Source organism: Aulonocara sp. 'chitande type north' Nkhata Bay, linkage group LG6, assembly GCF_057382095.1.
Source record: "Aulonocara sp. 'chitande type north' Nkhata Bay isolate Kocher_YH1m ecotype deep benthic linkage group LG6, A_spYH_male_GT1.1, whole genome shotgun sequence".
Lineage (NCBI taxonomy): Eukaryota > Metazoa > Chordata > Actinopteri > Cichliformes > Cichlidae > Aulonocara > Aulonocara sp. 'chitande type north' Nkhata Bay.
Genome location: NC_141349.1, coordinates 33,051,145 through 33,062,638, shown reverse-complemented (window position 1 = coordinate 33,062,638; position 11,494 = coordinate 33,051,145). Strand labels below are relative to the sequence as shown.

The 11,494-nt window shown below is 40.0% G+C and overlaps 1 protein-coding gene and 1 long non-coding RNA gene across 3 annotated transcripts; one reads left to right on the top strand and one right to left on the bottom strand.

Moving 5' to 3' along the window:
* Window positions 1–317: 317 nt before the first annotated feature.
* Window positions 318–9,329, top strand: pdcd4b (programmed cell death 4b). 2 transcript variants are annotated; one of them, XM_086296397.1, is made up of 12 exons: window positions 318–468; window positions 922–1,027; window positions 1,294–1,611; window positions 3,440–3,534; window positions 3,663–3,776; window positions 3,936–4,157; window positions 5,284–5,381; window positions 7,020–7,134; window positions 7,906–8,013; window positions 8,197–8,307; window positions 8,402–8,541; window positions 8,636–9,329. In XM_086296397.1, exons 2-12 carry the CDS (start codon window positions 985–987, stop codon window positions 8,694–8,696), a joined length of 1,425 nt encoding a protein of 474 aa, XP_086152523.1. In that variant the 5' UTR covers window positions 318–468; window positions 922–984; the 3' UTR covers window positions 8,697–9,329. The 2 variants fall into 2 exon arrangements, with proteins under 2 accessions (XP_086152523.1, XP_086152522.1); XM_086296396.1 differs by having other exon boundaries at window positions 8,197–8,322.
* LOC147328191 (uncharacterized) lies at window positions 9,233–10,952 on the bottom strand. The gene is made up of 3 exons (XR_015129923.1): window positions 10,858–10,952; window positions 10,449–10,513; window positions 9,233–9,891 (listed from the first exon to the last, which is right to left on the bottom strand). It is a non-coding gene; the product is annotated as an uncharacterized LOC147328191 (long non-coding RNA).
* Between the last annotated feature and the right edge of the window lie 542 nt (window positions 10,953–11,494).

Here is an 11,494-nt window from a genome sequence, read left to right as displayed (position 1 = left end):
AAAGACATTTATATAAATTTAGACATATACTTTAATCTTTATTTTAAAAAAAATACAAATATAAATGTATAAAGTACCACACAAATAGTTTATATTTTAATAATGTCTTATCCTAGGCTATCGATAATGTAACGTCAATAAGACCATAGCTTTATTATTATTATTTTTGGAAACCTGCATGTTGCAGCTGCCAGTACATGCCATTTTTGCCAATAAATGACTTCTATGTATAGAAAGTGCAGCTCCACGACATCGCCGACAGAGGGCAGCACTTAATAAAGCACACGGGCCTCACAGAAATTGCGAGAAGGAAATCCGTGTTGCATGCTGATTGGCTCTTTCTTTAAAAAACCTTTCCCCCAGCCAATGAGCAAAGGAAAAACATTGGCCTAAGTGCCAGCGTTACCTGTCAGTAAAACAAAAACAACAGTGTTCGTGTCACAGTTTGGAGCTTGGACACAGCAGACGGTCGGAGATTTTTCTGTTGTTTTTTTTTGTTTTTTTTCCAATGCTGTGATTTATATGACAGCGTATATAAAGATATTAGGATTTTATAGATGTATTTCAAGATGGAGAACGAGCTCGCGACTTTGCAATTTGACATTATGTTTAATTGACGTTCGGGCTTCGAGAAGAAGAGCTAGATAACCGTTAGCGACGCATAAAACGCCTACAAAAGTGCGGATATTGGACGGTGTGGGCGTTTTATTCGTTGATACGCGCACGGAGATAGATTTTTAAAGCAGTTACATCTCCTAGCAGTGAATATTTAAGCTAATGTAGCGTTAGGCATTGTTTATCAACAGTGCGACTTTGAATGAACAGGGGGAGGGGGGAGGCGTGGTGTTACTGAATCTTGTCTGGGCTTGTTATCGACGCACGTCCACACATAAGGTGACAGTTTCTTGTTCGTTATTGCAGGTATCGCTTGAAATTCTGTTTTTGCGCCGTTCTGTCGCAAAAGCTTCTTTTCTACTGTAAATCATGGCAGCTGACTGCGAGGCCTGGCTGAACGCAAACCCCGTGGGTAAGTGTGAGCATTTAGAGCCATTTAAGTATTGTGCTTCATCAGCTGGATAGGATGTGGGGCAGTGGGGGGTTTTTTTCATGCGGAAGTGGGTGAAAGTATGTTATCTTGCACTGTGTACAGATTCGGTTACTTTTTTTTACTCCCCCTCAGCTGTAGTCTGTGTTTAAGTGCAGATAGAAATTAACTGCATGCATGCATATTGTCAATCAAATCAAATCAAACCAAACACGAACTCACCACAATTTTCTCTTGTAAACCAACAGAGATTGGAGACCTGAGTGACTCTTTTGTATCTGGGGAGGAAGACAATGGAGGTTTCATTATCGCTAATAAAAATATTAACAACGAGATCAATGGCAACTGGGTGGCCTCCTCTAGCAACAGCATCCATGAGGCACGTCTGAAGGCCAAGGCCAAGCGGAGGCTGAGGAAGAACTCCTCCAGGGACTCTGGCAGGGGGGACTCGCTCAGCGATAATGGAGATGTGGTTAGGGGAACTTCAGTGGCACCCACAAGTCCCAAGAGCAAGCTGTTAGACAGAAAGTCCCGGCTCGGGAAGGGCAGAGGCCTCCCAAAGAAAGGTAAGAGCATATTATTAAATGAAGAACGTAGCACAGTTGTAACCAAAGCACGGTCGTTATCAAAGGCATGTGAATGTTTATCAAAGAGCCATTTGTATTTCAGATTCCCGGACTTCAAAGGGAAGGTGCTACATCCACACATTCATGTAGTGCTGTCATCCATTCTTGTTGTTGTTGTCGTTGTTGTTTTTATTTTATGGAAGCCATAAACCAATTAACAAGTAAACAAATGGCTCCGACTCACTTGTATCCTTTTTTTCCCCTTGTCATCTGCTCAGCCAAGCCTTTCTGGAAATTTCCAGGCTTCTTTGCAGAATGGTGAATGCCCCCCTTCCCCAAAAATAGCATTGTAACATAATCGTTCGTTGTAACTAGTTTTGTTAATAGGAGGTCTAATTTATTTATTTTTTTTGTTGTGAGAAGGTTAAAATAAAAACAATCCTGGTACCATTTTGTGTATAATGTACCACTAACCGCTTTCGTTGTTGATATTAATGCACAGGATGTGACATGAATAGTCCATCTTTAAGATAACTATTGGATGCACAGGTGCTGTTTAAAGTTACAGTCACAAGGCTTATAGAGCATCTGATTTCCCGTGTTTTTGTTGTCTATCTATTTGGGTGTAAAGCAACATTAACGCTATAGATAATTATGCTATTGAAAATATAATTTTTTCAATCAGCTGGAAATGTTGCATAATGGCTTCTCTGACCTGCCAACGTTTTGCCTCTTGTATAGGTTGTATAGATAATTGTTGATCTATAAGTAGATGAGAGTTTAGCAAAGTGTCAGCATTTTCCAATCCTTCGGCCACCTCTCGCTGCAGATCTTCAGTGATGTCAGCATACAGTTCTCGGTTACAGTATGTGTCCCTGCAGACTGCAGTACAGTTCAGGCACTTGACTCTCCCCATGGGCATGTCTAGTTTCTCCCTGCGCAGAGCCTGCCCTCTTTTGTTTCTCTTTCTTTTTTTTCCCTCGATTGCGTAACAGAACTGCCACACTATCAGAGCCTGGCAATTTGAGCTTGTAGCTTTCCTGCATGAAAATTTTATGCATTTAAGGTTTGGAAAAAGTGTAATGTTTAAATGCTAAAGCTTGGCGGTTTTCACAACCAAGGTGGACTCTGCTAAATATAGTGACATGTCGTATGCCACATACTGGGTGGGAGACTAATGGAGGTTTTAAGGGATGTCTCACAAGCTGCTTTGGTATTCAGCTTCTTAAACCGTCTGCAATCTGCCAGTGCTGACCTCAGAACTGGCAGATGTTTGCTGCTTGTGTCTACACAGAAAATGTAGCCTGGGAAGCATGTTGGCAGCAGCTTCAGTTCTCTGCATGTATCTGCATAGGAAGTATTTAGCGAGTAGACCCCCATATACCAACACAGTGATGCATGTAACATACAGGAACTTGACTGGAGTGAAGTGATTTTTGGATTGGTACAAATTATGCAGACAGATTGATTAAATTTAGACTAAATGCTAATGGAAAAACAAGAGTATTTTTCCCTTTTTTATGACTAGAAGCCCATTTCTTAAAGGAAGTTTGTACTCTATGACCAAAGCAAGTCAGGATATTCAGGAAACATGCAGTAAATGAAGTATCAGTAGCTGTTTTAGTTCAAAGTAGAGCACCAAATGCATTTCACATTTTAAGCTTATGACTAAATTCAGTCCTGTTGTCAAACCTGTTTGTACACTTGATAATGAAACAATAAGATTTGCCACTACATGTGGGGCACTAAAGCTTTTAAAAGAGAAAAAGAAAGCACTTTGACAATGTCACGCATCACAATTCATATTGTCACTGCCCTTTGTCTCCAGGTGGGGCTGGAGGAAAAGGTGTATGGGGCAGATCTGGTGAAGTTTATGAACCAGAGGCAGTAGATGAAAGAGACCCCAACTATGATGAAGATCAGGTAATTGTTGTGCTGACATCACCTGGATTATTATTATTATTATTAACACAGGCTCTTCTACAAATGTAAAAAAAAAGGATACATGTTCCACAAACAAGTGTGACTGAAGTGCGATTCTGCTTTGTCAGGAAAACTGTGTGTATGAGACGGTGGTCCCCCCGTTGGATGAAAGGGACTTCGAGAAGACTGTTACCCCCATAGTGCAAGAGTATTTTGAACATGGAGACACAAATGAAGTAGCGGTGAGTGTTACCAAGTTAATGTAGATGCATACTGGCAGTTGAGGTGAGCTACTCTATTACAGAAGCTGAGATCAACACACAATAAAAAAACAAAAAAACAAACTGATATTAACACAACCATGAATTCTAAGACAAGTTGGTGTCCTTTTCCTTTTCCAGGAGCTGCTTGCAGAGCTGAACCTGGGGCCTATGCGGAGCGTGGTGCCCTCACTGGCTGTAGCACTGGCCCTGGAGGCCAAAGCCAGCCACCGAGAGCTCACCTCCAGGCTGCTGGCTGACCTTTGTGGGCCTGTTTTATCCCACGGCGACATGGAAAAGTCATTTGACAAACTCCTCAGAGAGTTGCCTGATTTGGTACTAGACACACCTGGGGCTGCTCAGGTGAGTGTTTGGAGACAAATGTGTGTATACTTAGTCCCCAGATAGCAACTTATTCTGTTTGTGTGTTTTCTAGTTACTTGTTTCTTGAGGATATGAGTCCAAACTAGGTCTTTGCAGTTAAACAAAAGAACTTCAGTTATAATTCTGGCTTTCAGCGATAATTGGAGCAAGATAATCGAGATAAAACAAGTGGTAAAGGACATTTAACAAACTGACTTCCTGAAGAATAATTATTTCAAGTCAGTCCCTTTAAAGAAGATAACAGTTTTAACACTCGTCAGCTAGAAGTATGCTTTTTGTTTGAAGTGTTAACATAGCTTGTGGTTGAGCACAGGGGAACAACGCTGTGGGGTTTTTCTTTTCTTTTTTTTTTCTTGTGTGTTGGTGTGCGAGAGAGAGCCGGTGTGTTTTTTAGAGCTCTTTCCCTTTCGGCCTGCACAGACATGAGATCTGTGGCTATTGTCTAACTGTGCTCGCAAAAAGCAAGCTCAGCAAAGGACGCTAAAAGGGTTATTCTGCGTACTTCCCCCCGCACCCCTCCTCTCGCCATCTCATTGGGTCTCGCTGGTCATGTCTGTCCCACTCTCCAAATTCTCAGTGGGTTTAAAGGGACATTATGATAGCGCCCTGCCCCCACTTCCTTCCCTTCGCGCTTTCGCTCTCTCAGTTTCACACACAAGCCCGCACACGCCCCCTTACTCCTCATTTGCCTGTCGGTCTAGACACAGCAGTGGGTCAGCTGAGATGTAGCTGCCTCTTGTCTGTACAGGAACAATGAGCAACAGTGAGCCCAGGCTTTGTGGAGGCCAGAAGAGCAAAGGCAGCTCTTTCATTTTCCTCATACACGTGCTCACACTACTGTAAACAAAGAGACACGTGCAAGTGAAGCAACAGTCAGTCATCTGTCCAGTCAGTGTTTTTGTGGGGCCTCCAAACTGAAGCTTGTAAACTACGAATAATCTTATTGTTGCAGGCTGTGGAAAGCCGACTTTATTTATGCCGAAAATAAATGACCAGCCAATCATATCTCCTGATTTAGTGGGTTAGCAGCTCTAAGAAACAGGAACATGGTGCAAGAGTGTTTAAAATTATTTGCTTTTTTCCCATCTTTGTATCTCTCTTTTAGTTGGTGGGTCAATTCATTGCACGAGCTGTAAGTGACCAAATATTATCAAAGACCTACATCGAAGGCTACAAAGGAAAAGTTGACTGTGAATATGCAAGGTATGTCATTCTTGGACTCCACCACAATAGCTTAGCATGATGAAACAAGGAGTTTTATTCTTTCTCCCTTTAAATAATCTCTTCTAATTTGCTAGCCTTAGCAAACAGAAGGTTTGTGGCAGTAGGTGGGGAGCTGTTGGCCTGGTATTACCACATTAGGAACATTTCTCTGCCGTCAGAAACAGAGCAATTAATCTGGCGAGTCTGAAGCTTTTGGCTCACAGGGATTACTTGTTCATACACTGACCTCATTATTTTAAACGTTGACCATGTTAAATATGAGCACCTAACTATAAATAATAATGAGCGTAATAATTTCTGTTGAAAGGATCAGGGTACATGTTAAGTTTGTATTTTAGCTATACCATATGTAATTCAATACGAAAAACTGTATACAAAATCTGTATTTCAGATTTTGGGTTAGATCAAAGTTTGCTAAATAAATAGGCAGTAAATATTCTACAAAAATTTTCTTTGGGTTTTACTCTGGAGCTCGAATAAAATGATAGCAAAAATGTTTTTTTGTTTTTTTTCTGTCTCAGAAAATAAATTTGTATAAATCTCTTGAAACTCATAATATTTGCCAGCTGTAGCCTATGTGGGGTAATAGTTAGGATGGACGGTTGAAAATTTAGTTTTTTATTATTGTTTTTTTAAATGGCACAAAGATGTCCAAATCATTAACTTTGTTTTTAAAAAATTCATGGAGTCAAAAAGGAATAAGTTTGTTTTGTGTTTTTTCACAGAAATTAAAAATGTCTTCATATATAGCCAGATCTTTTAGCAATAAACTGATTTCAAACCCACAATAGGTTGCTTTTATTATATTGCTTTAATGGTTAGTTACATGTTTGTCTGCACCATTTGCATTTTGAGAGATCAGGGTAATTATAGCTGTTGGAATAATGCAATAAGTCAATGTGATTCATGAGAAAAGAGGATTTAGTTTAGCCTTGTGATCAGCTGTTCTTGTTGTCCTCTAATTGGAGAGCAGCAGGTTAACACGAACAGTATTGTTTAAAACGTTTTTGCCAGTGATGTGAGGATGCTTTCAAAAATATTGCCATTTATATTGTTTATCTAGAAACTGAATAAAAGTGTGCATTTATAAAAAAGGACAACAAAGCAATATCTAATAAAAATAAAATGTTGGGATCATGATTTGCTTTTGAAACTGCACCAGTTCTCACAGTGTACAAGGTGTTTGGGGCAGGTTGGTTGAATGAAGACTGCCTCAGTGCCCATGTTTTTATGTAATCCCAGACTGACTCTTGTTTTTTGTGATCAGGGCTCTGTTAGGACCAGACCATCTGTTGCAGGACTCTTCTTCTTCTTTTTTTTTTTTTTTTTTTTTTTCTCCTCCTTCTTGTTAAGAGTTTGTACTACATGTTGCCTGTCTAATTTGTATCTAAGAATGCAAATGTCCAATTTTCCTTGCTAGCTTGCTATTTGGAGAAATGTAGATTGAGGGTAGAGGATTTAAAGTTCCCAATGAGGAAGTGTGCATCATGTGTGTTGCCTCCAGCACGCTCTACTCAGGCACCACCTCTTTTAAACATTACAAGCAACTCTCCAAAACAAGGAGAGAGAGTTTAGGTTAAAGTTTTATAAACCTTGTGTGTATCGCTTTCTTCTCAGGGTGGCTCTGGACCGAGCAGCTGTGCTACTGAAGATGAGTATGGGTGGGCTTCGCATAGATAGCCAATGGGGGACAGGTGGAGGCCAGCAACCAGTCATACAGCTCATCAAAGAGGTAGGTTATATGAAGCAGAATCAAGTACACTCTGAAATGAAAGCAGTTTTTCTGAATTGTAATTGGTTCTTATTATAAAGCTCGAATAAAATTGAAGCAGCACTGTACAGTCTTCATCATGTATTTGGGGGGTTGTAGAACTTCTTCCTAAAATGCAAACCGTGCCATGTTGATGAACCGGTCCTGCCTGGTCTCGTTGTTGTTTTCAAAATAGCAGTCATATGTGGGAGAAACGTTAAGAGGTCTGAAAGCGAGGAATTGGTGAAGTAAAAGTATCCCAAAAAAACTTTTCACAACTTTTGAGCAGTTGTGTGTAAAATCGTGGCTCAAGAGTTGGGAGTTCGCCTTGTAATCGGAAGGTTGCCGGTTCGAGCCCCGGCTCAGACAGTCTCGGTCGTTGTGTCCTTGGGGCAAGACACTTCACCTGTTGCCTACTGGTGGTCGTCAGAGGGCCCGGTGGCGCCAGTGTCCGGCAGCCTCGCCTCTGTCAGTGCGCCCCAGGGTGGCTGTGGCTACAATGTAGCTTGCCATCACCAGTGTGTGAATGGGTGGATGACTGGATATGTAAAGCGCTTTGGGGTCCTTAGGGACTAGTAAAGCGCTATACAAATACAGGCCATTTACCATAAAATATGTCTGTTTTCATCACTTTCAAGTGAAATTGGAAAGCAGATGGCAGCAGACTTGCGTTTTGTTTTTCTTTGTGTAGCTCTTTGTTACTGTATGGATATTGCCATAACAAAAATTCTCATTTGTATTCTGTCATGCCAGATGAACCTTCTTCTGAAGGAGTACATCCTATCTGGTGACAGCAAGGAGGCTGAGCGATGCCTCAGAGATCTTGAGGTTCCCCATTTCCATCACGAGTTTGCCTATGAGGTAAATTCATGGCTACATTTGATGTAGCAGCAGACACATTAAATGCAGTCTAAATGTAAAATGTTATAAAACTACTGAAACATTTTATCTGTTTTAAGGGGATTTCTTTAGCTTTACACCCTTAATGTTGCATTGTGTGGTCTTCAGTTAAATTAAACACAGGATTGTGAATGTTTCTCGCAGGCGATAGTGATGGTGTTGGAGTCTAATGGAGAGAAAACTTTCAAAATGGTTCTGCAGCTACTCAAGTCACTCTCTGTGTCCTCCGTGATTACTGTGGACCAAATGAGAAGGGTATGGTGCCACCTGGTGTGTGAATTATGCACTGCTTTTTTTTTTTTTTTCTTTTTTTTTGTAGGCCTGTAAAATGGTTGTCTTTTTCTTGTAGGGCTACCAAAGAGTTTACATGGACATCGCTGAGATCAACATTGATGTCCCTCGTGCATACTTTATCTTGGAGCAGTTTGTTGACAAGAGCTTCAGCATGGGAATCATTGATGTAAAGTTGAGGGATCTCTGTCCCTGTCGGTAAGCACGCTGGTTTTCACACACATCTGACACTCGTCTCCAGAGATGTGCTTCTGTTTTTGTTAATCATGTTGTTGCTCTCATCTTCTCTCAGGGGCCGTAAGAGGTATGTCAGCGAGGGAGACGGTGGTGTTGTCAAACTTGAAAGCTACTGAGAAGACTTTGTGTGCCATATTACCCCAAAAAACATAAAGCTACTTTTTTACTTGCATATTTTTCAAAGTACCTGAAAAATGGTTTTTCTCCTTTCTAATGGTCAAAAGAAGGTACATTTCCAAAATTGAGGTAAGGGTAATTTAAACAAAAATGCACTTGTGATTGAAACTAAAGTAGATCACTCTCTCCAAGGTGTTTCAATATAAACATTTACATAAGCTAGCTCTTAAAGTGCCACACCTCTCCGTGTCAGTCATTCCACATTGTTTTGTACAGTATTTTCTTGTTTTCACTGCCACTCCTTTTGTGTTTTCTAGAAAGCAGTGTTTGTATTGACATGACTGGTTTGTGTCAAGAGCTTTATAAAAATGTATTAAAAATAAAATAAAATAAAAGGGAGTTTGTTGGTTCAATGCAATACTGGCTTCCAAACTAGCTACTGTTTCTATGCTGTGCTAGGTTTTCAGTCTTTAATCACACATCCGTGGCACGAGTTCTGTGCAAAAACGAATACCAATCAGGTAACTTCACAAAGTGGTGTGTTAAGAGTGTTTATTTTTATATTTGGGGAATAAGGAGTGTGAGAGACACCCTGACGTTCCTTGATTGTTGATTAAATCACTATGAAATCATTTCATCTGTTTTTGTCTGTTTAACACACAGTACTAACTGCATACTGCAACTTAAATAAGCAGTTATCTGAAATATAAAATAATAATAATAATAATAATAATAATGATAATATAACACTTTAAAGTAGTACCTAAGTAGCTCACTACCCCTACTGGCAAGTAACAGATATAATCTTTGCTAATTCCATGCTATAGATCATTCAACAATAACCACAGAACAGCAAGACTTTCAAAAGGGACAAAGAGGGATTAAACACTTTTTTTTTTTTAACTCTGTAACGCCAGATTCCCTCCAAGTCCATACAAATACATTCCAGTGCTTGGAATCAGTGTGTTTGCTTGATCCATCTGAAGGACTTTTGCCAGTTTAGGCATTTGTTTTTTTCCAATCCTTCACTGGGTATCTACTGTAGTTGCTCCTTCATTGCCAGTTCCTGTTGTTTAACAGCTTCTTGAGCCTCCATTTGCATTTTCTCCAGTTTCTCAAGGGTGACTGATTTGAGTGGGAGCAGCTTTGGCTTACACAAAACCATAGTAGGGACATCTTCCATGGAGAGCTGTCCTGTGAGGTGCATTCAAACAATCCACAAATGATTAAATTTTAATTTAAGCATAAATGAAAATATTATGTAAAAACCTAGCATGTCTGCTATTTCTCATAAAAGTCTGCAGCACATTAGCTGTGAGAAATGTTCTCTTTACACTTTAACCTTTATAGTACTGCAAACAGAGCTACTGTTCTATTTAAAGGAGTTTCAAATATACGATGCTACATCTATAAACTTATATCTTTTCAACCACTCCGGAAGAATTCAACAATATTTTTGATATCTGGTCAACTAGTTACCAATCTGGCATCTTACACATCTGATTGTGAGCCACTGAACAGCTTGTTCTTACTAACAACCCGTACACCTTTAACTAAAGAAAAGCAATATTGTCCCAAATGTTGACCCGAATTATATTTTTAAGCCAGAAAAGACTTTCAGGAGAGACCACAGAGCATATCTTGATTAAATCTCCAAGCTATTGTGAAATTTCAGTTCACTTCACGTGTTGTCTTGAGAGACACAAACAACCTTTTGTAACTACTGCTGTCCACATAGCTTTGGTACAAACCTTGTTTAGGCAGAACTTCTCTGAATATTGATTTGATCTCTGGCATGGTGTCCTCTGAGTGCTCGCTGAAAGGTAAGCATATTTGGACATTTCACGACTTTTTGACACATATTCATAAATTCCGAATAGTTTTTGCATCATTAAATGCTCTCCGCTCGAGAGGGAATGCAAAATTCAAGGAGCCTGTTAAGTTTTATAGTGGGTATTACATAGTTTATAATAAACTGGTCAGAAGGTTAGCCACAGGTCAGTACACAGTGCTAGCTAGCTAGCTACACTAACGATAGCTTTGCTTTTAGCGAACGCTCTCTAATCCAAAGACACAATGTCTCACCAATGCACAACAGTATAAACAAATCAATACTATTCACCCACTCGGGCATGTGTAAAATGGAAATCTTTTTCTCACCTTCAGCACCAGGTAAAGATTACAGTTGTCAAGCCAACGCGTCCGCAAGAATCACGTGATTTTCTTCTGTTGTCTATTTAATTTGAACAGTGTTTTACTGGCACCTATAGGCAGCTAGCAGAATAGCAAAACTCAATAACTTGAATAATGTTTGACGCTATGAAGCAGGCTTTACAGGGTCATTGAGCGTCTTTTTGTACTTTTATTTTTGGACAGAACATGTGTATGGATGAGAGAGACACATGTGTGACAGTGTAGCTGTAAGGAGCAGAGGTAGATGAGTTTAAGCATATTGGAGACAAAGTTATAGAGACAAGACTGCTGCCAGGCAGGAGTAAAGAAAAGAAGACCAGAAGATTTGTTGATGTAGTGAAGGAGGACATAGTTGGTGTGACAGAAGAGGATGCTAGGCGTAGGATGTGATGGAGGCAGATGATCCACTATGGTGAACCATAAAGGGACCAGCCAGAGAAGGAAAATAATTATGTGCACTTATTGCACTGATATAGGTTGGTAATGTTTCTGTATATGCAGAGAGATGGCTTCTGGTTGGCTTGAAAATAGCTAAGGGGTGTGTCGAGTACTCACATTTTTAAACAAAAAATATTAGATCTGTCAGGGGAAATTACTGCAGATG